The sequence below is a fragment of the Pelobates fuscus genome, chromosome 2, assembly GCF_036172605.1.
Source record: "Pelobates fuscus isolate aPelFus1 chromosome 2, aPelFus1.pri, whole genome shotgun sequence".
In the NCBI taxonomy this organism is placed as follows: Eukaryota; Metazoa; Chordata; class Amphibia; order Anura; family Pelobatidae; genus Pelobates; species Pelobates fuscus.
Window position 1 is genome coordinate 140,718,322 of NC_086318.1, and position 27,783 is coordinate 140,746,104.

Genomic DNA, 27,783 nt, shown 5'->3' on the forward strand with positions numbered 1-27,783 from the left:
CAGCGAAGAGTTCGGGACATCACTAATTATAGTATTCCTATCAATTTGGGGGAAACAACAAAAATAATATAATTTACAGTGTGCACAGAAATTATGACATACTAGCCAAAAACAATATTGAATAATCCTAATTCACTGTCGTTTAACTTTTTGTACATCAATGAATATTCAACTAAAAACGATCTGAAAAATAGACACAAAACTACTCAGGCTATGATTAGTAAAAGGAATTAGGTTTGTAATTTGTGGGGAAAAATTATTTGCGGTTTCATTAGTAGATTTGTATTTTTAAGTAAGATTAATTTAAAAATAAAAATTTTCACATTGCTAATAGAGTTTTAATGAAAATAAATCAAATTTTAGTGAAATACAGCTTTTTCTTGGTGAATAGTGATGTCCCGAACTGTTCGCCGAACTGTTCGCGAACTGTCCGCCGGCGAACAATAGCGTGTTCGCGTTGGGCGAACATATGCCATTTCCGGTCCGCCCCCTATTCATCATCATTGAGTAAACTTTGGCCCGGAACCTCACAGTCAGCAGACACATTCCAGCCAATCAGCAACAGACCTTCCCTCCCAGGATGTGTCTGCTGACTGTGAGGTTCCGGGTCAAAGTTTACTCAATGATGACGAATAGGGGGCGGACCGGAAATCGCATATGTTCGCCCAATGCGAACACGCTATTGTTCGCCAGCGGACAGTTCGCAAACAGTTTGGCGAACAGTTCGGGACATCACTATTGGTGAATGGTACAATGATATATACATTTATTTCCTTACATTTATTTTTTTTTCTAGTTACTTATCAATGGAAAAGTTTTTGCAAGAATGTGCCCTAGACAGAAAGCAAAACTTATTGAAGAATTTCAAAAAATAGAGTAAGTTCCTAAGATTCTTTAAGAATAGGTACTTTAAGCACCAGTGTTAATTTTGGTGGCAATTTGCAATTCAGTTTTAGTTATAGTCTTTTGAATAAAAATACATTATAGTTTTAGTCATATTTTAGTTATCTGAATTGTTTTAGTTTTAGTCTCCAGTAGATTGTAGTTGACACAACTAAAATCTAGTATGTTTAGTTAAAGCCTCTATCTGTCTCTTTTGCCCCTTCTCCAGCCCCTCTATGTCTCTTTGCTCCCATCCTCCCAGTCCCTCTGTGTGTCTCTTTCTTTCCACAGTCCTATTTGTGGGTCTCTTCCCCCCAGCACCTTGTCTTCTTCTCCCACAGCGCCTCTATGTCGCTTTGTGTCCCCCACACATCTCATTGACTCCAACCCCTCCATGTGCTCATTTCCCCCCAGTCCCTCCATGTGTCTCATTCTCCCAGCCCCTCCATCTGTCTCATTATCGCAGCCCCATCATGTGTCTCAATCCACCAGTCCACCATGTGTATCAATCCCCCAGCCCCTTTGTGTTCCATTGCCTAATCCCCCATGTGTCTCATTCCCCCTCCTCTCTACCCCATGTGTCATACTCAGTGTTAATTTTGGCTGTAAATTTCAATTTAGTTTTAGTCATAGTCTTTTGACTAAAAAGCCATCTTAGTCTTTTGACTAAAAAGCCATCTTAGTTTTAGTCGTACTAAAAAACTGTTAGTCAACAAAATTAACACTTTTAAACACAATAGACATGATCATATAACTAATGAAACAATGGTATCTAATCACAAAATAACTATTTATATATCAATGATATGACAATTGCAAGTACATTTCATAATAAACTGCATGTCAACATAATGGAAAAAATAAAAAATAGTTTTTTTCATCTTAACCAGTTTATTGGTACAGTTTACCAAATATGCTTAAGTAGCATTGTTTCTAAATTCTTGACAATGTATCTAGCATGTATTCCTGACACTATACTTGTAATAACACTATTTATACTCACTCTCCTAACTGCAAAAGGTGTGTTCAATTACCATGATCACGGTGCCATGCCGGTCTCACCTTGACTCCCCCCTCCCTCCGCACTTCACTTCCTTTGTTGAGATAATCAAACTTGATGAACTCAGCCAATCCAATGATTTTCCATAGGAAAACTTGGGAGGCTTTAGCACATGCATGGAAAAGCATCTCTTCAGTATCTGATAGTCAGCATCTCCTCAGATGCTGAAAGTCAGTGCATCAGACTGTGCATCACTGACCCAGGAAGCACCTAGGTTCCTAGGCAGTAATGAAAAGGCAGTGCTTCAATTAAAAGCCTGCAGAGACATAATATAAAAACTAGAAAAACTACATTAAGCTGTAGTTGTTCTGGTGACTATAGTGTACCTTTAATAAAATAATTCAACATATGATATATTTGTTTGTATAACCTTAAAAACTTAAACTGTCAATATCTTCTATTTTTGTAGTTACTGTGCTGGCATGTGTGGAGATGGAGCAAATGACTGTGGGGTAAGTTAAGTTTTATTTTATCAGCAAACATTTTTAAATATATGATCATCCTAAAAATCCTGTCCCTCCTGAACTTTTAAGTGGGGGCATAATAATTACATTGTTACATGAAAAGGCATATGTCAATTCAGCCTTTCTTACATCTTGTTTTTGCCGTTTATCCAAAGTAAAAAAAAAAAAACAATGTGAAGCACTTCCAATTTTGCAAAAAAACTAATAAAATATATTTCTTGATCCCAGAATAGCAGTCAGATTTATCCTTGGATCAAGAAGCTATTATCCCACAAATTAAAAATTATATGCCTGAATATTATGTTTTTGCAAGTATGCATCCAGTTGCTGTTTAAACATCAGTACAGATTATGATAAAACCACTTCTTCAGGCAGAAAATTACACATCCTTATTGTCCTTACTTTAAAATAACTTTCCTTTGCCTTAGACTAAATCTCCTTTCTTCCAGTCTAAACACGTAACCTTGTGTCCTTTGCATACTGGTGATAATGTTATATAATGGGTGGGATTCCCTCAAGAACCCTGTAAATATATTGGTTAGTGTGTTCAATAGTTATTCCCTATAGTTCCCTATATTTATTCTACATCTCAAGCGTTAATATGAGTTTGCCAAGTGCAGAAATGTTTTTATTATTTTTGTCTTCTGTGACATTGATAATCTTCAGAAAATGTGGATGCATAAACAAATTTAGTCTTCATTAAAGGCATGGTTGGGGCTCTGGGTAATATGAAATTACTATATAATCATAAGTTTATGTACTCATATCTTCCATTATTGTGGTAGTATTGGTTGGAGCATCTAACAATGGGCCCAGGCTTTATCCATCCTTCCATTTCAATTGGCAGTTACATGATGCCATGTGAACAATATTTTTGCAAATTGCATATGTATTTCAGCTGGAGACAAACTAGATATTTGCTAAAAAAAAACAATTCAGAAGAACATTTCCCCGCAAGTCTCAAGATAGTCATGAGCACTTACAAGCCAACCTATCAGTGTACTCTGAATGTGATTGCATATCAAGGGAAAGACCCTCAGTCTGCACAGAAACTTTGATGGACCAACATGAATCTATTTTTTTATTCTTTTGGTGTTTTTTTTTGCTTTTTTTAGTTTGTTTGTTTTTTGCTATCCTGTTTACTTTTCATTTTTCTTTTTGGTGTGTGATATGTAGCTATTTGTAGGAAGAGAGAGTATGTATTCTATAGGGTTAAGAGATTGGAAGGATGTGCTGATCAGTGTTTGCACCTGTCATTTCAGGAGAATGAAAAGTTGGGAGACTATAAATGAGGAAATGAAGTTGGGGTGGGTGGGTGAGGGGTAGAGTGGGAGGGGAAACAGTCTTCCAGAAGGCTACCAGTTGCAAGGGGCAGTGGAACAGCTGATTGAGCTCTGGGTGCTTTGTTGGGCTGGGTAAGTTTTTTTTTTTAAATCAGGCTGTTGCAAAGGGCAGTGGAATAGCTGATTGAGCTCTGGGTGCTATGCTTTAAGCTACTTCTTTTTTGGATGGTACTGGCATTAAATTATAAAAGGGAAGTGAGTAAGGAGAGAGGCTGAAGCATACATATTACTAGGGCTTACCATTTTCAAATGCTACATTGATGGCTTTTACAAAGTGCATATTAAAATTAAGGAAAAGTTGGAACTTGAGCTGAAAAAGTTACTTCAAAGTTTTTAGTGAGACAATTCTCGTGGATCAATATCAGTCGACAAAGATGCTAAAAAGGCCATGGTGAAGTTGAATGTAGAAGCAATGCTTTTATTTAGGTCTGTTTAGGTCAAATTGCCAACTAGAGGTTGCCTGACCTGAAGAGTTTGTAAAGTATTTCTATGCTTTTGATTTGATCAATTACACAAGTATGAGAGAGTGGTACCTAACAGACATGACACATCTCATACAAACCACCCTAAAGGGCTATTCTTTGCTTTTTTTCTTAAAAATACTGACAGATATAGGCATGTCAGAAGTGATGAGATAGAAATTTATTAAAGTAACTCTTTCTAAAGACATGCACTTTCATTCTTTAGAAATGCATTACAGGCAAAGATGTTCCACTATGAAATTGGTTAAAATGTGTCTTACTGATCAGTTGATGCTTAATTTGCATTATATTCAAGTCTTTTTTTTAGAATACATGCACCTTAAAATTATTTTAACACTGTGGATGTTTTACAGGCTCTAAAAGTGGCTCATGCAGGTATCTCCTTGTCGGAATTAGAGGCATCAGTGGCTTCTCCTTTCACATCTAAAACGCCCAATATCGAATGTATACCAAAGCTAATCAAGTGAGTATTTGCACATCATAACAGATATCAAAGCAAATAGAGATGCACTTGAATGTGGTGTACTGAACCAAGAGCTTCACATCAAGGTATCCTTTGGTTAGAAGATCTGAGTGCTTGTATTTTAGTTGCAGGAATGCAAGGCCAAGAAGCACATACAAAACTGGACACAGGTTCACAGGAAGCAAACAACCATTTATTTTTGTAGCCGGCTAACTGTGTCATCAGCACAGACTCATGTCTGCAAAAAGAGCTGAGAGAGCCCCCTCTAGGGTTTAAAGTGTTTATATATGAGTGATGATGCAGCTAATAGGCAATAGAGATATGCAAGGGTTACTCCCATATTGCAGCAATTAATAACCAATTATTACCTTATTAATTTCCTACTTTACTGCGTATGAACATTCTAAGAATTCCCTGATCATGTACAGCTCTTGTCCCATATATGGACGTATGGCTCTGAGGCATTTCCGAGTTAGTCTACCACATCATTTAATTTGCACTTTGTTTAATATATGTGATGTCCAGCAAAAATAATTTAAACAATTCTGTGAAGTTTCAAGGATAATTAGATGACATGAGTCACAATACTCTCTATATACTGACACCAAGAAGCAGATGTGATGCCTTGGTACTGGAGTATCCCTTTGACAGAAAATTAAAATGTGCACCACTTCAATAAAACATTCCCAGTAATGGCCCCAGAGTTTGAGCATTAGCAAAATAGCCCATTTTGTATATAAAAAAAAATAGAGAAAAGTTATGACAAACTTACCTTAATTTTCTTTTCCTGGCTATTTCTCATGGCAGCATCACTTATGGGGAGCTCCTCCCTTAGCAGTCACAGGACAGGAATTAATTAGATTAATTGATTAGACTGATGGGTATAAAGAGTCCCTCCTCCCCTTACACCTCAGTCCAATTACAAAGCTGAAAAAATAAGAAAATGGGCGGGAACCCTGATGCTGCCATGAGAAATAGCCAGGAAAAGAAAATAACGGTAAGTTTGTCATAAATTTTCTCTATTCCTGGCTAATCATGGCAGCATCACTTATGGGTAATACCCAAGCTCACTTACTCATAGGGTGGGAATATAAAACTTGAGAAAAGACACTAAACAGTCTCAATGCCGCAAAGAAATGTAATATCAACGGGATAAGGAAACCATAGATAGGACACCCTTCCCAAAGGAAGTGGAAGGAGTATCCACATCCAACTTGTAGTGTTTCAAGAATGTCATCGGGGACCAGGTAGCTGCCCTACAAATATCATCGTATGGAACCTCTGCCCAATTAGCCCATGAAGTCGACAATGCTCTGGTAGAATGAGTTCTTATCTTCATTGGAGGAGATCGATTTTTAGAGATGTATGCTTTCCTGATCACTAGTGCAATCCAACGTTTTAATGTAGATAAAGAGGCCGCCTCACCTCTCCTGGCTCCTGAAGGTAAAATGAAGAGTTGATCAGTTTTTCTGTAAGGCTCAGAACGCAGAAGGTACATAGACAGGCAGTTCATGACATCCAAACGTTGCCACCTAACCTCCTCTTGCGAAGAAGGATTGGGGTAGAATGATGGAAGAACCACTTCTTGAGAGAGATGAAACTGAGAGACCACTTTAGGAAGAAACTCAGGTTTTGGCTTCAGGCACACCCTATCATGATAGAATTGTAGACAAGAAGATAAGGTAGAAAATGCTTTAATCTCCAAAATTCTTCTTGCGGAAGTAATTGCCACCAAAAACAAAGTTTTATACATCAGGAGGGTAGCATCCAAACTCTCAAGAGGAACGAACAGATGCTCAGTTAGGTAATCGAGCACTAGAGGAAGGTCCCAAGGAGGGGTAGTAGATCTGGAAGGAGGTCTCAACCTGAAAGCTGACTTGAAGAACCTGGAGATCAAAGGATCTGAAGTTCATGAGATGTTGCATAAAGCTGAAAGAGCCGAAGACTGAACCCTAAGAGTGCTGAGGCTAAGGCCCTTCTCCAGACCCTCTTGCAGGAACTCCAAGATTTCAGTATTGCGAGGATACAGGAACTCAACGTGTTTGGCCGAAGCCCATTCCCGGAACACATCCCAGATCCTATGGTAGCATGAGGAAGTAGAAGCTTTCCTTGATTGCAAAAGGGTATTGACAACTGCTTCTGAGAGTTGCTTCTAGTCATTGAAGTCTTTCTTTTTCAAGACTCATAACCCCAATTTGAGGCGTTCCGGATGAGGATGGAATATTGGGCCCTGCGTTAGCAGATCTTCCATAACAGGAAGAGGCCAAGGTTGTTCCTGGCTCATCATAGACAATAGGGGGAACCACGGCCTCCGAGGCCAAATCGGAATCATGGCAATAACCTTCTTTCCTTCCGACCAAACCTTCTGCAGGAACCTGGGTATCATGGGTAGGGGAGGGAACGCATACCCCAGATCGAATGACCAAGGAAGAGAGAGAGCATCCTGGCCCATTGCCTGACTGTCCGGGTGGAGAGAGAAGTAATTCTCCACCTGATGATTCTGGGAGGATGTCATCAGGTCGATCTGGGGCATGCCCCACCGACGGGCAATCCATGCAAAGACTGCCGGGTGAAGTTTCCATTCTCCCGGAAGAATTTCCTTCCTGCTGAGGAAGTCCGCAGTCACGTTCTCAGAACCTGGAAGATAGATCGCCTTCAGACCCCATAGATTGGTCATGGCGATTGTCATCAAGGGAGCCAGTTCCTTCAAGAGCAATCTGCTTTTTGTGCCCCCTTGGTTGTTCACATATGAAGCAACTGCTCTGTTGTCTGTTTTGATTAGCACCCAAGAATTTAAGATCCGTGGTAGGAACACCAAGATGGCCTTGGTAACAGCTCTCAGTTCTCTTAGATTTGAGTGTAGCTGACTTTCTTCTCGGGTCCACTTCCCTTGAGTCCAAGTGGAATTGAAGTGGGCACCCCATCCAAAAGAACTGGCATCTGTTGTAATAACCTTCCAAGGAGGTTCTTCCAACGGGAAGCCTGTTGCCAAATTCTTCTTGTTCTTCCACCAGTTCAACCCTTTCCTCACGGGCAGGGGTAGAGAGATCCTTTGCTCCCAATCTGTTCCCACTCTGTCGAACTGGAGAAGGAAGCAATTCTGGACCGGACGAAACTTCCACTGGGCCCATTTTACCAACCCAATAGTTGATGTCAAAGAACCCAGGAGACTCATGACTTCTCTTGCAGAGGCAGTCTCGAGACCTTGTAGCTTCCCTACTTTGTCTCTGATTTTCGTGACCCTTTCTGGAGACAGGATATGGGCATATACGGTGTTTATTACTGCTCTGAGGAATATGGTTGTCTGAGAAGGAATCAGGGAGCTTTTCTCTACGTTCAGAAGCCAGCCGTGGTCTTGAAGAATATTCATCGCCACCAACGTATGATGAGCTACCATCCTTTGAGATGGACCTATGATAAGGATGTCGTCCAGGTAATGGAAGATCTCGATTCCTTTCTTCCTTATGAAGGCTATCAAAGTGGCAAGAACTTTCGAGAACATTCTTGGCGCCAAACTGAGGCCAAACGGTAGTCCCCGGAACTGAAAGTGCATTCTTAGCGCCCAGAACCTGAGAAACTGCATATGATCTTGGTTTATGGGGATTTGGTAGTAGGCGTCCCTCAAGTCTATGGAGGTCATCCAGTCTCCTCTTTTGACGCTCTTCAAGATGGTCTGTAACGATTCCATTTTGAATGTTCTTACGTCGAGCATGGAGTTTACCCCTTTCAAGTTCAAGATGAGACGCCACTTTCCCTGGGGTTTTGGGGCCAAGAACACTGTGGAGTAAACCCCAAGGAACCTTTCCTGCCTTGGAACTTCTTCCACCACTTTTTGTTCCAGAAGAGTAGAAATGCAGGTCCTCATGGCCCTTCGTTTGGTGCCTACCAACACCCTGGATTTTTTGAAGAAAGCGGATTTTGGGCGAGAGGAAAATTCTATCCTGTAACCCTCCTTTATGATGGAAGTGACCCACACGTCCGAAATATTTTTGGCCGACACGGGGTAGAATAACTTCAGTCTTCCTCCCACAGTCCCCGAACGGGCCTGAAGACCTTCAGAAGTTCTTCCCAGAGGTTCTAGCTCCTCTTCCTCTGGAAGCCTTATTGGAAGAAGAGTGTGAGAAGGATTTCCATGAAGAATTTCTGGAATACTCCCTTCCCGGTTTATAGCTCCTGCTGTCCCGAAAGGACCGATCCTTGAAGCGCTTATTCTTCCAGGAGGAGGGAAAGCTCTTTCTGCTCACCTGAGGCAAAAATGCTTTTTTCCCATCAGCAGCTTTTTGAATAGCATCCTCCAGAATTTTGCCAAATAGGAGATTCCCCTGGAATGGAATGCCACACAAGGACGCCTTAGAGGCATAGTCCGCTCCCCACGAATGAAGCCATAAGGCCCTTCTAGAAGCCACAGACAGGGCCATACTCTTGGCAATCATGTGAGTGATGTCTAGGGAGGCTTCTGAACAGAATTCCATGGCAAGGCTAAAGTTCTTTAGGCTCTCCAAAAGATGTTCCCTACGGACACCCCGGTCAATGTCCTCCTCCAAATTAGCGAGCCACACTCTTAAGGCCCTGGAGAGAGTGGTCAGAGCCACTGCTGGATGAAGGGCGGAGCCCAAGGCCAAGTAGGCTTTAATCAAATCTCCATCCATACGCTTTTCCATAGGCTCTCTGAGATATGCCATGGAGTCAATAGGAAGCGTAGTTTTCTTTGCCATATGAATCACAGTAGCGTCAATCTTAGGAACCGAATTCCACAGGCAGCAGTCCACGGCAGAGAAAGGATAAATCCTCGTGAATTTATTTTTCAAGGTGGATTTCCTTTCTGGCTTATTCCATTCTTGAAGGATCATGTCCCTGATCGAGGAATGCACCAGGAAGGTAGGTCTATTCGGTTTTAGGTCCTCAAAGAACCTGTCAGCCTCTCTCACTACAGACTTTTCTTCCGTAAGGCTAAGAGTGTCTCTGAGAAGGGTAATAAGTCTATCAATAGACTTCGAGTCGAGAGACCTGGAGGTATATTCAACTTCCTCCTCACCATCATCTGAGACCTCCCACACATCAAGGTCTTCTCCAGAGCTGGAAGACTGAGGATCCGCTCTGCGTCTCTTACTCGGACCACTAGACACCGTGGTAGATTTAAAGCCCTCAGAAATAGCTTGGGAAATCCAGCATTTAAGGTCATCCAGTGGGGAACCCCCACTGGGGGCATCTGCCGCTTCCAATAAGCATTCCCTGCAGAGGTTCCTTCCATGGGGAGCAGGTGATGAACAATTAATGCATTTATTGGACTTTTCCCTTGATTTCCTTGCTGGGGAATCCAGATGCTTGCTGGGGCTTAAATAAAGCCATATATAACATATATTACAGGCTTAGTTTGGCACTCTTTTAACAACCCCCCCCCCCATAGAAAAAATTAATGGCTCACCTATGTTTTCTAGAGAGGGATCTCGCAGAGGCAGAGGGAGAATCTATACTAAAAAGGAGAATCAAAGGGAATTCAATACACAGATCCCAAAAGGAGGCAGAGGCAAACTGACAAGAAAGAAAACCCCCAAATCAGCAGCACAGAAGAGTTAGAAATCCTACCTCAATGACAGAAAAATTCCTCCAGGCAGCCAGGCAAAACAGCAAATGCAGAAACTGCAGAGAACTCAGGAACCGAAATGCCAGCTCTTGAACAGCTGATACAGCGCCTAGGCAGAGAAAGCTGTATCACCGAGTTTAAATAGAGCCGGGAAGCGTCCGACCCGTGCATGCGCAGACCGCTGGAACGCACGCTATGCGTTCCAAACGGTCGCGGCCGAAATTTGCATCACTTCCGGTTTCGTCACTTCCGCCTGCTGGAACGCACACCGCGTTCCAGCCAACCACGCTGGCCACACCCGGAACCCACAGGCAACATCAGAGGGCACCCCTGCTTCAGCAGAGAGGGACTCCACCCTCAGGAAAGATCACTCAGCACACCAGTAAGTAAACAGGGTCCCCCCCATAGTATGGATCTCAAACACTGCCACCAATGCCAGGGGAGGGAATTTTTAGACCCCAGTTGCTAGGGGCAAGACAAACAACAAGGGGGATTTTTAAGGAGGACCAAGCCCATAGTCTCAGATTACCTGTAGCCGTGTTCCCTCAGAACACCAAATCCCACGCAGCAGTTCAGTACTTACACTGAACCTGACCCAGTTAGTCCTGCTCACGCAGGCTGTTTACTGGGTCCTTCAAATGAAGAGAGGCTGAACTCCATTTGGAATGAACTCACGACAAACGCAGGAAGGTGGCCATATAAAAAAAATTGTAAAAAGTCCTGTAGAACTTGCTAAGGACAGGAAAAAAGACTGAGGTGTAAAGGGAGGAGGGACTCTTTATACCTATCAGTCTAATCTAATCTAATTAATGCCTGTCCTGTGACTGCTAAGGGAGGAGCTACCCATAAGTGATGCTGCCATGATTAGCAAGGAAAGGATAATTTCAGAAACAGCAGATTAAAAAAAGTTTTTGAGATTATGGTCTCTGTATATGTTCTTCTATCTGACACATTATGTAAAGAATACATTTCAAAGTGTAAAGTCATTTCAACACAACAAAGGATGCTATTTCATATAAGAAGTTGTTCAGACATTTATGTTACTACTAAAAGTGGATTCAAGTGATTTAATTGTGTACTGCATGAATATGAATGCTGACATATAATATATATTAATTATTAATTTTTTTGTCAGGGAAGGAAGAAACTGTCTTGTTACATCATTCTGTATATTTAAGTACAACGCAATGTACTCCATGATATGTATGATATGTATGATGCTTCTCTTCTGGGTAAGTTTAATCTAATCTCTGTCTGTCTCGACCTTTCTTTTTAATACAATGTACCTCTCATCACGTTTTGAAAGGAAATAGATTTTTGTATATGAAGTAAATGTAAAAAAAGAGAAACTCATGCCTTACTGCCTAAATGACTAAATACTTCGGCCATATGCATGCACCTTGAGTCGAGCAGTGTTTTAAAAGCAACAGTCAGTCTCTCGTCTTCCCTCCTTCATGCCTTGTACAGAAGCAGGAGGGGAAGTTTATTGAGACTAACTTGTCAGTTGCTTTTTTTACATATACTTAATTTTAAAAAGATCCATTTCCTTTCAAAATTAGCTTTAAGGATTATTAGATTAAAAAATAGTTTTGAGGTGACAATTGTCATTTAATTAGCCTTGTACTGCTCCCTGACTGTGTTTCTGTGCAAAAATGTTTATTGATCATTAACATAATTAATCATGCTCTCTCAAGCACTGTCTTAAGTCTCAGTATGAGCTTAATTTGAGGGTTTTTTTACGTTTTAATTTGCAAGATTTGCCCAAGGGTGTTAAGGATGCACGTACACAAGTGAAAAATTGCCACAGATTTTCAAATATACTTAGATCAGGATTTTGAATTGTTCTCTGTAAGAACTTCATCTTTTGTTCTATAGACACATTCATGTGTCCTTTGGTCTTCAGGGTTTAGTGTGTCAGTGGATTGATGAAGGTTAACATGCTGCATTTGACTCTATTTAGTTCATATATTGTTCCTTAAATAAGAGGATGTGTAATTACTCCATATGAGTAACAAAACATCTGCATAAGGCTGCTGCCACCATATCTAATTGTAGGATTGGATATCTTGAAGCATGAGTAGTGTCTTGAGTTTTTGCCAGGTAGCTCTGTCTGTTTCATCTGACAACTAGACCATTTTCATTAGTTGTCAAAATCCTGCCTATAATTAAGGTGGCACTTAGTAAAATGTCTAACATTGAAAAGCCAGGATTCAGTATTGAGTCGCACTTAAAAATGGTCAGGCATTGATTTTATATGCTTTAACAGTTTATTCTATATTTTAGTGCTTTCCAAACTTATCACAATCCTGCAGTCTATTATTTTATTGATAGCTTATACTTAATGCAGTATATTATCTTGACTATTTTAAAAAAAAATCATCTTAATTCATAACATATTTTTTTTACATTTATCCAATCTAGAAACTAAATATGTTAGGAAATCGCCATTACTTGATACAGGATGTGGGCATTACCATCACGTTTTCATTGACAAGTAAGTACTTTATTACAAGATTTTTTTTAATTTTTTTTTAAATAATCAAATTGCTATTTTATTGGTCAAATTCACAGTACATCACATAATAAATGCAGAATACAATGGTTCTTTACAATCAACAATTGGGAAAATCGTACCATGACAGTTGGAATAAGAAGATATCAATTCACTGTGATATTTTGTAATAATAGATTTGCAAAGGGATATTAAAGAAACACTATAGGGTATCCCTGACCCTATAGTGTTAAAACCACCATCTAGCCCCCCTGGGCTGCTCATGCCCCCTAAAAATAGCAAAATCTTACTTGTATTCAAACCTGAAGCTGTAGCTCTGCATGCTGTTTGCCTCAGAAAAACAAGCTGTCTGCTGACATCATCAGAAGTGATGGCCTGATCCAATCACAATGCTCTATGAGGAAAGTTCAGTGTCTCCATGCAGAGGGTGGAGATACTGAATGTTTGGATGCATTTTAGGCAGTCATGACCCAGGAAGTATCTCTAACAGCTATCTGAGGAGTGGCCAGTGAAGTTATCACTAGGCTGTAATGTAAACACTGCATTTTCTCTGAAAAGACAGTGTTTACAGCAAAAAGCCTGAAGGTAATGATTCTACTCACCAGAACAAATTCAATACTCTGTAGTTGTCCTGGTGACTTTAGTGTCCCTTTAACCATTACTTTAAAAAAAAAAAATTCAACTGGAATGAGGGGGACCTGTAGCCTGTGCTGATTGGTCCAGAAAGCTGATGCAGGCTGGGAGCATTAACAAGACCACCGGGAGTGACACAGCATCAGCCAGCATTGTAACTTGTATGTACGTAGTGGGGAATCGCAGTGCAGCCTAGAACAAAAACTAAACCCATTCAACCCCCCAATAACGACAGACCACTTAGTATGGATGAAACAAGGGAGATGTAGTCCAAAACATCTGGGTGGGGGGGGGGGGGTGTGGGGGCAGTTCCCAATTTTCATATGCTAAGCTGCATCTCCAGAGCATGGTGAAACTAAATTTTACCCAGTTGCTAGAGGGAAGCCCCAAGTGTTGATTCATAACTTGACCTCCCCAGTAACCGCTAGCAACTTAACATCCACAGGCCTCAATTGCATGAGAGCAGGGAATCTAATATGGCCCTTCACCATCTTCCAAGCAATTTAATCATCAGTGCAGTTCTTTGTGAAATTTATGTGTTAGTTTTACAATTAATAGTTATTAGAAAATTCTTTAAAATCTTGTTACATTGTTCCTAATAATATACTTTTTTGTTTTTCTTTTATAGTTAGTTTAACAGGCCCATCACCAACCTTGGCTCCATACAGACCACCTGCACGGCTTATTTCACCTCCTATCTTACTCTCAATAATTCTAAATTTAGTTTTCAGTCTTATTATACAAACTGTTGGTTTCACTCTGGTTCAGCAGCAGTCATGGTACAACGAAACAGATATATTTAGGTAATATTCTTTTATATGATTTATAACTGCATGACATATTTGTCTAAATTTAACATGGTTGCCTATTAATTGTGTAAAGATTTAAAGGGACACTATAGGCACCAAAACAACTTTCGCTTAATGAAGCAGTTTTGGTGTATAGATCATGCTTCTGCAGTCACCCTGCTCAATTTTCTGCCATTTAGTAGTTAAATCACTCCTAAATGACAGTGATTTACACACCTCCCTGCATGTGAATTGCACAGCTTTCTGAAACAATTCCAAAAAAGGAAACCCAGATGTTATAGGTTTCTTTTTGCACAGTTTGTTTAATCTAGAATTTCTTAGCGCCTGCTTTGTTAATAGCCTTCTAGTGTCTGCAGGATCCTCTTGTGTGTAATTAATGTTCAATTTACAGAGCAGGAGATAAAAATTTCTAAATCAAGTTTTTGAAACCATTTTTTGCAAAGTCTGTGTGAGTCACAGCCATGGAAGGTGTCAGTGTTGTTTTTTGATGCCTATAATATCGCTTTTAGTATTTATTTCTCCTTTGTGTATGTTTTACTATTGCTTTTGAAAAACACTCTAAATAGTATTGAAAAAGGATGATTTTGATTTCAAACCATCTTCACTCTACTTATATTTTAACTTTTTGTGCTGACATACATAGTGAAGTATAGCAATACTTTCTCATTTGTCAGGTACATCAAAACACCTTCCTCCATTTGCCGATTAAGACCTTCAACTCCTCCCATCCCTTTTTCCAATTTCCTTTACTGGATTTTTTCTATGCCTGCCTGTTCTTATGAAATACCCTAACCTACCCATAAGACTACATTGGTGGGCCTGAAGCTCTGGCTAGACCTGGGCTTGGAGCTCTTTCTTTGTCTGTGAGGGGGCCCCCCATGAGCCCCCAGGAAAATCAAAAGATTTCCCTTAACCTTGTGCACCCTATATTCATCCAGGGAGCATTATGGTCTGCATTAGACATGTGCAAAATTAGTTTTAAGCTGTTTATAAAATTCCTGACAATCATCAAACGAATCCGTTCTGACAAGTCAGGTTCATACACAAACAAAATGAATTATCTGATTTAAAATCCTTTAAAGAAGTATTTATATTGTGACAATTTGGTTTGTTTGTGATTTTTCTGAATTAATTAGTTTGGTAATTGCCAGGAATTGTATTCAGGTAAATCACTTAAAACAATATTTTGCATATATCTAGTCTGCACCTCTATCAGGTGCAGTTCATTCTTAGAGTTCCCTTGCGGTCTCTGTGCTTCTTAATTACCAGGAGCACAACAGTCAGTGCTATGACTGAATGCTGGTAGTGTGAGGGAGCTCTTAAAGTTATCTGCACCTAATAGAGGTACAGACCACAATTATCCCCCTACTGGACCACCAGGGATCCAGACCAGTGTACTCTCCACTGGACAACCAGAGATTACACCAATCTCCTGTCAAAAGATAACCAAGAGGGGGCAAATGAAAACAAATTAAGGAAATATGTTTGGAAAGGTTTACCAAAAGACACTTAACCTCCTTCACCAACACACAGCACTCACCTTCTTCACATATACAGATCTTAGCTTCCTCCACACAAACAGCTTACAACCTGCTCCATACACAATAACGAGCCACCAGACTCTCAAGCACACATCCAGCTGTGTTTTTACCACGAGGCTGACAAGGCATTTGCCTTGGAGGGCACTTCCAGGGGGGACGGCATAAAGAGCCGCCTCCCAAACGCCCTGGCTAATGCCTTGCCAGCCTCTTGCCCTGGGGGACCAGAGAGCTGGCTGTCTGGCCACTTTAAGGCCCCGTGAGGCTGGCATCTCCTGATGTAGGTGTGCAGCGAGGGAGCACTGTCCCCTGAGCTCTCCCTGCTTGGCTCAGACGCACCGCAGTGCTGCCGGAGCCGGAATACGACATCACTCCGGCTCTGGTATCACTGAGAGGCACGCAAGGCAGCTGAGCAGGAGGCTCAGACCTCTCTTGCCGCCCGCCTGAGCTCTTCTCCTGTCTCCCTGACTGCCTGGCAACCCAGCCAGCAGCAGCCCCACTGGACCACAGGGAAAAATCCAAAATGTAAGCAAAAACAAAATTGTGTGTGTCTGTTAGTGAGAGTGTGTGTGTCTGTTAGTGAGAGTGTGTGTGTCTGTTAGTGAGTGTTAGTGTATGTCTGTTAGAGTGTGTTTGTTTGTTAGTGAGTGTGTGTGTGTCAGTCAGTGATTGTGTGTGTGTCTGTCACTGAGAGTGCATATGTGTTTGTTTGTCAGTGAGTGTGTATGTGTGTCTGTCACTGAGAGTATGTGTCTGTAAGTGAATGTGTGTGTCTTACACTGAGTGTATATTTGTCTGTCAGTGAGTGTGTGTCAGGGTACCTGTGGTCTCTACCTCCGAAAGAGGTAGAGACTTAGCTGTTCCTCCATCCAGACGGTCTGATGGCTCCCTTCCCCGCGGTCTATCCGGTCATGCTAGGCCGGCCGCGAGGGAGTGACTGCCTTTTACAGCATCTAGGCAGGAAGTAGTCATCAGGACACTCCCCCGGAACGACCTGTCAGTCAATTGCTGCAGGACCAATCAGGACGCCTCGGAGGCGTGGTTACTGCTCTGAACAGGGTATTTAACAGAGCTTCTTTCATTAGCTCATTGCCCTGTCGTGGTTCTAGCTTGTTCTAGTCACTCAGTGCTTGTGTATTCTATTATCCCTTTTGGTTTTGACCCGGCTTGTTTACCTTACTCTGCTTATCTCTGTTACCCTTGATTCGGCTTGTCTCTCGCTTACCTGTCTTCTGTTACCCTCGACCTCGGCTTGTCTTTGACCATTCTATACTGTACTACTTACGTTAGTCCGGCCATTCTAAGGTCCGGTATACGTATCTGGCTACTGTTTGTACTCTGCGTGTTGGATCCCTGTCCCGATCCTGACAGTGTGTAAGTGTGTGTCTGTTAATCAGTGTGTGTGTGTGTGTGTCTGTTACTGAGTGTGTGTCTGTTACTGAGTGTTAGTGTGTGTCTGTTAGAGTGTGTTTGTTTGTTAGTGAGTGTGTGTCTGTCACTGAGAGTATGTGTCTGTCAGTGAATGTGTGTGTCTGAAACTGAGTGTATATTTGCCTGTCAGTGAGTGTGTATGTGTGTGTGTCAGTGTGTATCTGTCAGTGAGTATATGTTCGTCCAGTGTGTGAGTGTGTGTAACACTGAGTGAGTGTGCGTCTGTCAGTGAGTATGCTTGTGTGTCTTGTCAGTGAGTGTGTATGTGTCTGTCAGTTAGTGTATATGTGCATCTGTTGGTGAATGTGAGTGTGTGTAATTGTGAATGAGTGAGAGTGTATGCCTGTGAATGTGTATGTTTCAGTGAAAGTGTGAGTATATATTCAGTGAGTGTCTGTCAGGAAGAGAAATTTGGAAGGTGGGGGGGGGGGGGGGTGCCTGAGTTTTGTTATGCCTAGGGCAGCACAAAACCAGAATACAACCACTGCACACATCACTCAGTCTTCCCCACACACATACAACACCATACACAGCACTCATTCACAGGACAGAACATCAGGAGGCAGCAATAATCTGGCATCCTGCATAGAGCGCTGGGCAATCATAATCTGGCTCTAACCTACTCTATCACAAAGAGATGTGTTGGATTTTTTTTTTTTTTTAACTATTTAGTCAAAAAATGTTAAGTTTCCAACAAGTGAATAATCCTCCTTAAGTCAGGTATGGTCTTTAATCTTCACTTAGAGGATGAAGTAAATTTAAGGTGAATTTCAAATTTAAAGCCACAGTTAGCTATGCTTCTAGTTTGGCTACTAGAATCACTTTAGTAAATAACCCAGTTAGGTTGTAAAGTTTTCTGGAGCAGACTGAGAATTTCTAAATTATAAATGTTAATACATGTGTTTTTTCATTGTTTATATTCTTTTCCAGTGGTTGTCTTCCTTTAAATATGAGTTTATACAACTACACAATAAAAGAGGAACCAGAAAAGGATCAGAATTATTTAACAACCACAATGTGGTTTATAAGTGGAATGAACCTTATCATTGTAGAATTTGTCTTCTCCAAAGGAAAACCTTTCAGAAAACCAATCTATACAAACTGTAAGTACAACAGAAACCTCTGTTTCATCCAACATGAAATTAACCCCTTAAGGACCAAGCTTCTGGAATAAAAGGGAATCATGACATGTCACACATGTCATGTGTCCTTAAGGGGTTAACATGTGATATATGTTTCTTCTAATAACACTTTCACATAAGATACAAATTTACTCTGGGAGATCACTCACCAAACGTGAATTATGCTAAAGTAAAATGTAAAGTGAAGCTACCAAAAAGCCAGGTGGTTACTTTGAGAATTTTTCTAGTTTACCTTAATTTCAGTTTATACCCTGATTGTCCGTGGTTTGGATGGGTTAACTGAGAGTTGTGTGTAGGAGTTGTCTGAGTAGTATGTGTGCATTGGTTGAGTATTGTGTGGATTGGCAGAGTTATGTGGTGAGGGGGGGAGTAGGCTGGGTGTGTTTTAGAAGGGTTTGGTTGAGTGTGTTGGTTGTGTTGTGTGGATTGGTTGAATGGTGTATGTATGGATCGACAAATTGTTATGTGAATTGCAAAATGTTGTGTGTGGGTTGGTTGAGTGGTGTTTAAGGGTTGGTTGTATTTTGTGTGGCTTGGTTGAGTGGTGTGTGTTTTGGGGTTGGCTGAATGCGTATGCTTGGCTGAGTGGTATGTGTGGTGTGCATGTAGGATGAGTGTTGTGTGGTTGGTCAAGTGACATTTGTTTTTGTGTGACCAAAACCCCTCCTCCTTACCATTGTGTACATTTCCAAGTAGTGTCAGTAGAGATACCACAGTGCCTGATGGTTCAGTGTGTAAATGTTGTGTATGCACTTGTAATTGTGTTCTAGTTCAAATATGAAGTACTTTCCTCTCCTTTGCCTATTATCTGCAACACTCCTTAGAGGTTGGAAAAACCTTATTTAACAGAATCTGGGTCCTGTATCAGCTGATCATTAATTTATAATTCCTTTCGTGTACATCAATACTACTAGTGGATTTATGAGCAATTAGTGTAATAGAAGACTATACCTTGTCCATTAATGAACATCTTAGGTCTGCATCCCATGCCCCGATGTAGCTCACCTATAAATCAGAATTTAATTCCTGAAGAAATGGTAAATCTGAGATAGATTGGGTGTGGATCCAATCATAACCACTCAAAAGGTGCAATATCCTACTAAAGCAGTGTAGAAGGCAATGTGGATAAGAAGATTGTTAATTCAAATGATGAAACCTATCTAGAAAGTCAGAGGGCAAAGTGTCTAGTAGATTATCCGTCAATAGTGATCAACCCTCAGGGAGAATGTGACTGGCTGGATATAATTATCATAAATAACTATAGTCTGTAAATATGTGGGGGTTGAGGCAAGGCTACAAGGATTATGAGAAATTTGGTATGGTAGGGAGATTGAAGGAAATTATCCTTTTGTAGAGTTTATGAAAGAGTGTGGTGTAGAACATGATCTGGGGAGTTGGGCAATATGCCATGGTAGAGGGATGATAGTGAGGATACTGAGACTAATCACTGCTCTAACATCAACCAGTTTTTTGGGAAAAGCTATCCTAAAAAAAATACAGCTGCCAGATAATATATGCATAGATCCAGAAACCCATTGCCTCCTCTTGACTTTGGTCTAATAAGTCTTGTAAAGGGGAGAAGAGGTCTCCATTTGGTCCATATGAAGTCTGCAAAAGTCTTCCTCAAAGTGGAGAGAGAAAAAAGAGGAAGGAAAGTAAATAGGAATTGTTTGAAATCAGTATAAAAAGACAAGGTAAGATTTTCATTTTTGGAATGTTAGCCCTATGAAACCAAAAGAAGCACAAAAAACAACTTCTTAGTCCCCTTAAGGTTAGATAAAAGGTTAAATGAATATCTGTCTACAGGGAGTGCAGAATTATTAGGCAAGTTGTATTTTTGAGGATTAATTTTATTATTGAACAACAACCATGTTCTCAATGAACCCAAAAAACTCATTAATATCAAAGCTGAATATTTTTGGAAGTAGTTTTTAGTTTGTTTTTAGTTATAGCTATTTTAGGGGGATATCTGTGTGTGCAGGTGACTATTACTGTGCATAATTATTATGCAACTTAACAAAAAACAAATATATACCCATTTCAATTATTTATTTTTACCAGTGAAACCAATATAACATCTCAACATTCACAAATATACATTTCTGACATTCAAAAACAAAACAAAAACAAATCAGTGACCAATATAGCCACCTTTCTTTGCAAGGACACTCAAAAGCCTGCCATCCATGGATTCTGTCAGTGTTTTGATCTGTTCACCATCAACATTGCGTGCAGAAGTAACCACAGCCTCCCAGACACTGTTCAGAGAGGTGTACTGTTTTCCCTCCTTGTAAATCTCACATTTGATGATGGACCACAGGTTCTCAATGGGGTTCAGATCAGGTGAACAAGGAGGCCATGTCATTAGATTTTCTTCTTTTATACCCTTTCTTGCCAGCCACGCTGTGGAGTACTTGGACCTGTGTGATGGAGCATTGTCCTGCATGAAAATCATGTTTTTCTTGAAGGATGCAGACTTCTTCCTGTACCACTGCTTGAAGAAGGTGTCTTCCAGAAACTGGCAGTAGGACTGGGAGTTGAGCTTGACTCCATCCTCAACCCGAAAAGGCCCCACAAGCTCATCTTTGATGATACCAGCCCAAACCAGTACTCCACCTCCACCTTGCTGGCGTCTGAGTCGGACTGGAGCTCTCTGCCCTTTACCAATCCAGCCACGGGCCCATCCATCTGGCCCATCAAGACTCACTCTCATTTCATCAGTCCATAAAACCTTAGAAAAATCAGTCTTGAGATATTTCTTGGCCCAGTCTTGACGTTTTAGCTTGTCTGTCTTGTTCAGTGGTGGTCGTCTTTCAGCCTTTCTTACCTTGGCCATGTCTCTGAGTATTGCACACCTTGTGCTTTTGGGCACTCCAGTGATGTTGCAGCTCTGAAATATGGCCAAACTGGTGGCAAGTGGCATCTTGGCAGCTGCACGCTTGACTTTTCTCAGTTCATGGGCAGTTATTTTGCGCCTTGGTTTTTCCACACGCTTCTTGCGACCCTGTTGACTATTTTGAATGAAACGCTTGATTGTTCGATGATCACGCTTCAGAAGCTTTGCAATTTTAAGAGTGCTGCATCCCTCTGCAAGATATCTCACTATTTTTGACTTTTCTGAGCCTATCAAGTCCTTCTTTTGACACATTTTGCCAAAGGAAAGGAAGTTGCCTAATAATTATGCACACCTGATATAGGGTGTTGATGTCATTAGACCACACCCCTTCTCATTACAGAGATGCACATCACCTAATATGCTTAATTGGTAGTAGGCTTTCGAGCCTATACAGCTTGGAGTAAGACAACATGCATAAAGAGGATGATGTGGTCAAAATACTAATTTGCCTAATAATTCTGCACTCCCTGTATTTCTTTCAAATGTAGATGTAAACAACAGATAACATTTTTATCTAGAAGTACCTTTTTTATTGGACTATTGGACGCATAAACACATGAAAACATGTACATATACATATACATAAACACATATACATACATGTACATAAACTCATATACACAAACATGCAGTCATATATAGAAGCATACATGCATAAGAGTATGGGAAAGCATAGGTCTGCACATAGTACTTTATATATTGATAGAATAAACATATTGGAATGCGTTTTAAAGTGGTGATACATATGACCGAACAGTAAGATAATGTGGGGGAGTGTTCATGTAAAGTGTTGGTAGCGGGACAGGAAACCCAAATCAGTCCTCTATTCTTGCTGTTAAACCATTTGATCATTCTGGCTTCAAAAGTTTTTATTTCTTGGGTATTTTTAAAACCCCCTTTCAGTACTTTGATTTTTAGGTTCTTCATTGAGTGGCCGGGCTGGGTAAAGTGGTGTCCCACAGTAGTGCAGTAGGATTCTTCTTTGTGGTGTTTAATTGAGTGTCTGTGCATATTCATTATGCCATTTAATTGTTGGTTGGTTTCCCCAATGTAGCATCCTAGGTGGCATTTGGTGCATTGAATCATGTATACCACATTGCAGGAGTATGATCCTTTAATGCTGTAGGTTTTATTGTTGTTTGTGGCTGTGTTGTCTGTGCATATGTGCTGACACAGTTTGCAGCGAGGTTTTTTGCATTGACTGGTCCCATTTTCTTAATTCTTACCATCAGTGGTCAGCTTCCTGTTTAATTTTTGTTGGAGGTTTGGTGGTTGTCTGAAGGCCAAAATGGGTGTTTCAGAGAAGATGTTTTTCAGAGTCTCATCTTCTGTTAACATTGGTTGTAGGTCTTTGACGATTTTTCGTATTTCCTCATGAGCTGGGTTGTAGGTGACCACAAGTGGCAATATGCAGATATTTTTTTTATCTCTGTACTGTAGCAGGCGAGTAGAGTTGATTTGTTTGGTAATAGTCTTTGGCTTGTAGCCTTTCTGTCTCATAGATTGGGAGAGTATATTTCAAAACTAGGATAGACTGCTCAGGGTTTGTAAAGGATAGTAGGTCATCATTCTCTGTGGTCAGGTCTTCAGAGCTTGTAGGCATTTCATGAGAATGTCTTGTGGTTTAGAGACTAGATCTAAAGATTTAAGATAGGCTTGGGCCTCCCTGAGTATCTTCCCTGAAGATCAACAGGGAATTTGTAAAAAATACTAGACCCTTACAAAAAGGTGGTGATGGGTTTCATTGTTTAACACCATTTAATTGTGGATCTGCAAATGGATTTGCATCATGGCATTTCTGTCTGCGACATTTTGAATGTCACGTGATATTTGTTATCTGAAAGCTAGTATTGTAGTTTAGAATGATTCTACAATGCAGTGATGCCAAATGCTGTTAACTAAGCAATCTTTGAGCCACACCCATAGCGAGCTTACTGTACCTGAGCATAGTATTTTCATTGTCACAAAGGGTGTGCAACGTATTCCTGCAGTAATGTCATCTATATTAAATTTTACCTGTCGGAGAATGATAACATAAACACTAGTGCGAATGCAGAATTGTAATTTAAGCAACCATAAGTATAGGAAAGAATGACAAGTGTTCTTGATCTATATTCTGTACACCTGGTGTTTCTAAGGTTTTTTTTATTTTTATTTATTTTTTATAGATTTGTATTTCTTCATAATTGCCGCACAACTTGCAGCCTACATATTTTTGTATTTTGCTGACATTGAAAGTGTATACCACATTATGGAGGTAGGTACCATATAAACAGTGTTGGCATTTCAATTGAAGGTTTTTGTAGGCAACTAAAATGTTCTAATCACTAAATTATAGATATGACAACCAACAAAAAGTATGAAAAAAGAGCTGAGGTTGGGAAAAAATATATTTATTTGTTTTGTTTTAGTTTGTTTACTTTAGCTTTAATTGAATGTCAGTGGTCAACTCACAAAAAAAAACATTAATATAACCCAAGTTGATTATTTTGGTAATAATTTAATGCATTAAAAATAAAATTAAAACATTACCCATAGTGTAATTTAAAGGAACACTATAGGGTTAGGAACTCAAACATGTATTCCTGACCCTATAGTGCTAAACCCACCATTTAGCCCCCTTTTAAGGAATTAAAACTCACCTTATTTCCAGCGCTGTGTGGGTCCACTGGCGCTGGTCACGCCACATTGGTGACGTCATCAGAATTGCAGAACGCCATTTTGGCTAATCAGCCCCTCATCATAGAGATGCATTGAATCAATGCATCTCTATGAGGAAAATTCAGCGTCCCCATGCAATAATAACTATATGTAGGCATTTTTTATGCAAACACTGCCTTTTCATAAAAATGCCTACATATAATCATTATTCTCACCAGAACAACTACATTAAGCTGTAGTTGTTCTGGTGACTATAGTGTCCCTTTAAGTAAAAGTTCTTGCTCATGTGCTTGTTAATTGCACTTTCTTGTACATCTCATTATGTGGAGAGAAGGAGTTTCAGGTGTAGCGCTCTAATTAGTTATAGTGGATATGATAGTGTTTCATTTAAAACAGGATATACCTTAAGGAATCGTGTACACTTCTATGTAGTCCCAACACTTTAAAATGAACCTTAAATAGGAAACATGAATATACAGAACATAGTCCAACCTGTATACAACAATTAAAAAAAAAAAAAAGTTAGATGTGCAAATTGCTAACTCACACTTTTCTGAGCTAAAACACTTGCTCAGGTATATGCGCCTTAGGGTCCGTTGAGGCGACCCTCACCCTCCTTAGGATCCAAATTTCTCCAGGGGTTATGTCCTAGATAGTAGGTATAGGAGGAAAATATATAGCGTAGTACAGTAGATATACTGGGTATATACTATGAAATAACACGTATGTACTCACAAACCCAGAGCCAGTAGGTCGGCTCACTTCATTAGGTGTATGTGGTTAAGGACCACATTCCTTTTTTGTTAAAGCAGGTAAAAATAAATGCCGTAAGTGTACAAATTATATTTTATTATTTATAAAAATATATATTAACAGAAAATATAAAATAAAAAATAAATAGACGTAATATATATGTGCAATTTCTCCCCAAACAAAGTCATAACAGCAACAGTTTATTTAGCCAGTGTGATGACGTAAAAGCGCTGGAAACCTCAAGGAAGTGCAACTGCACCAAGGACCACCAGGAAAGAAGGTTTAAAGAACCGTCACGGAGATCTTTTGATCTCCCTTCCAGCTCGCGGCTGGCCAAATCAGAATCTATTGGGTTATTTCCAAATAAAAAGAAGTGGTGCAGAGCCAGTCAGAGATCTTTTGAACTCGCTGCCAGATTGTGCTGAAACTGTAAGTCCAGTTTCATTAGGACGTTCCTGGGCACACCTAGCATCACGTGTGCACACACTCCATCATGACCGAAAAGGATCTAGAAAATATTATGTTTGGTTATCTGTCAATCCCCCAATTAACAAAACTCATTTAAGTAAAGCAATAAAGTTAAACAAATAACGTTAACTCCAAACATCTCATATTTTGCCTCTTACAGTTTGTCTGCACACCATACTATTGGAGGGGAAATGTATTCATCATGATTGCTGTGCTTTTTGCTGTTTCCTATCTTGCAGAGGTATAAGTTTCCTATTTTAATAAAAATTTTCAAAATATCAGTACATTTTATTCTATGTAAGGGGTAGTAGTGAGTTTAAAAATCTCACAGGTATGGAGTGGATAGTGTGGATGGAGATATCACTCAAACTGGAAATAGTAGAGTTCCCACCAAGAACCACTAAAGTGCAAATGGGGATGGGTTATTAGATTAACTCCAATAGGTATCCAGGAGTGATATAGAATATGTATCTTATGTAACGTAGATGGATAAAAATACTTAAAAATCTATTTATAACGATTGTATAAATATTAATTTTTAAGTATTTTTATCCATCTACGTTACATAAGATACATATTCTATATCACTCCTGGATACCTATTAGAGTCTATCTAATAACCCATCCCCATTTACATTTTATTCTATGCATTGCATTAATCTCCTGTATATAAGAAGTATAATGTGTTCAAAATACATAGCTAGGGAAAAAGCTTTCATGTATTTTCAATGCCCTGTACTCTAGTGCTTACACATGATGTTTGGTGCCTGGTGCGGCCCAATAGATATATTCCTTTTATCCGCCAATCTTTCGGTCTTCTGCAGTTCTTTTTTCATAGCCTAGTTGTCAATGTCTTGAGTCATACTGAACTTTTCTCAAAACATCAACTATTATTATAGCCAAGCAAGCTGGAATGTTTTTTTTTTTTTAAAATAGACAAATTCAAGTGAAAATGGCTAAAGTCCGACTGGATTGTCAATTTTCATATTTACTAAAGCCACATCTGTTAGGAACTCAGTTGGGTCAAACAAATCTGTGGCAAACAGCCAGCTTCTGTTTCCAGATTAAAATCAATACTTTCACATCAGAACCTTATGCAAATTTGAAACCTTTGAAACCTTTGAGCCTGGTTACCAAAACCCGGTCATTATAAATAGCTTGAACAATGTGTGAATTCTGCAGTTCAGATTGCTCGTATGTAGCCTGGTGGTGTTTCCCCATTCGGTACGGGCTCAATCAGACTTTAGTGAAGAACCCTATAAATCTTAAAGTTATGTTTTCAGTTCACTGCAATTCACTGGCTTGTGACTAAACACTATAATGTCAATCCTTCTAGTTCTAGTACATTTTACTTATTCTCCAACATTGTAATATTATAATCAATTATATAAATTATAATTATATTTTTTTCACAGGAATTCTTTATTGAAAACAGAAAATTATGGAAGATGTGTAAAACTATTTTTAACTACACATCAAAAAGCAAGTATAAAATGCTGCAAAGAATGGTGAAAAATGATCCACAATGGCCTCCCCAAAATAAATTAGTTTACTCTACTCAAAAAAGCACCGGAAAAGGTATAAAAGGACATGTGTACCATAACCCAAATTTTGAAACAGTAACAGAAAAAGACAACGGCAAAAGATACATAAATTAAATTCTGTCTAATAATATTTTGGATTTTGTTGTAAAACTATGAATAAATATAAGCATGACAGTACAATTAACTGTAAAAATGAATACATTATTCAATGGGATAAAACAAAATAATACCTAGCTCTTAAACATAGATATTTCATTTTGTGTTGCTCTTTTGTAAGTATTACTACCACTGATCAACAGTTTTGTATTGTCACATTTTCAAGTTTGGATTATATGTATTAAATACATACAACTATTGAACATGTAAAGGTTAAAAGTAAAACATATTTAAAGGATTACATTGATTTTAAACAAATCCAACTTTTTTATTGTATGTATTGGACCTTTTGTTTATTGCATGCATGTACATATGAAAATATGAGACAAAAGACATTATATTAGCACAACACTTGTTTATTATTTACTACTGAATGATCTACAAAGCCCTGTTGTCTCTAAATATAAAGAGCTTCCAACAGCTTAACCCCTTAAGGACCAAACTTCTGGAATAAAAGGGAATCATGACATGTCACACATGTCATGTGTCCTTAAGGGGTTAAATGCAACCGAAATCATGAGATAAACTGTGATAGAACAGGCGTAGTATTATTGACCGGTTTGTGTACTCCATGACTGGGATATGACTAGGCATTATGTTGTTTTGTTTTTTATGTATTTTTTTTGCACAGGATTCATGTTTCAATATACCAATCAAAACATTAATTTGGAGGGATGAACCCTTTATTTTAGTAGGCAGCCTTACATGCACACGGGGCTGCGTTTGACATAAACTCGCAGCTGCATAGCAAATTGGGAAACATGTTTAGCAATGATCCTTCTATTTCTGTTCCTACGACATATTTATCATTTCATTCATTCATGGGCTACTACATAGGCCTATCTCAGTTCTAAGCTCTATATTCTATACATGAGAAGCAATGAGCAATTTGGGCCTTTTATAATTCCTGTCCTACACTAGATTTCTGGTTCCTAGCGGGACATAAATAGACTCATTTCAGCT

General features: G+C 39.6%; 1 protein-coding gene across 1 annotated transcript in view; it reads left to right on the forward strand.

The window, feature by feature from the left end:
* LOC134586214 (probable cation-transporting ATPase 13A4) overlaps positions 1 to 27,498 on the forward strand; it is an 81,423-nt gene extending 53,925 nt beyond the window's left edge. Inside the window, exons 21-31 of the mRNA XM_063441710.1 lie at positions 797 to 876; positions 2,352 to 2,394; positions 4,585 to 4,694; positions 11,414 to 11,510; positions 12,700 to 12,772; positions 14,052 to 14,226; positions 18,132 to 18,304; positions 23,408 to 23,496; positions 25,282 to 25,362; positions 26,536 to 26,698; positions 27,452 to 27,498. Of these exons, the coding sequence (XP_063297780.1) occupies positions 797 to 876; positions 2,352 to 2,394; positions 4,585 to 4,694; positions 11,414 to 11,510; positions 12,700 to 12,772; positions 14,052 to 14,226; positions 18,132 to 18,304; positions 23,408 to 23,496; positions 25,282 to 25,362; positions 26,536 to 26,698; positions 27,452 to 27,498 (1,131 nt within the window). The remainder of the gene's footprint in view (positions 1 to 796; positions 877 to 2,351; positions 2,395 to 4,584; positions 4,695 to 11,413; positions 11,511 to 12,699; positions 12,773 to 14,051; positions 14,227 to 18,131; positions 18,305 to 23,407; positions 23,497 to 25,281; positions 25,363 to 26,535; positions 26,699 to 27,451) is intronic.
* Positions 27,499 to 27,783: the final 285 nt, after the last annotated feature.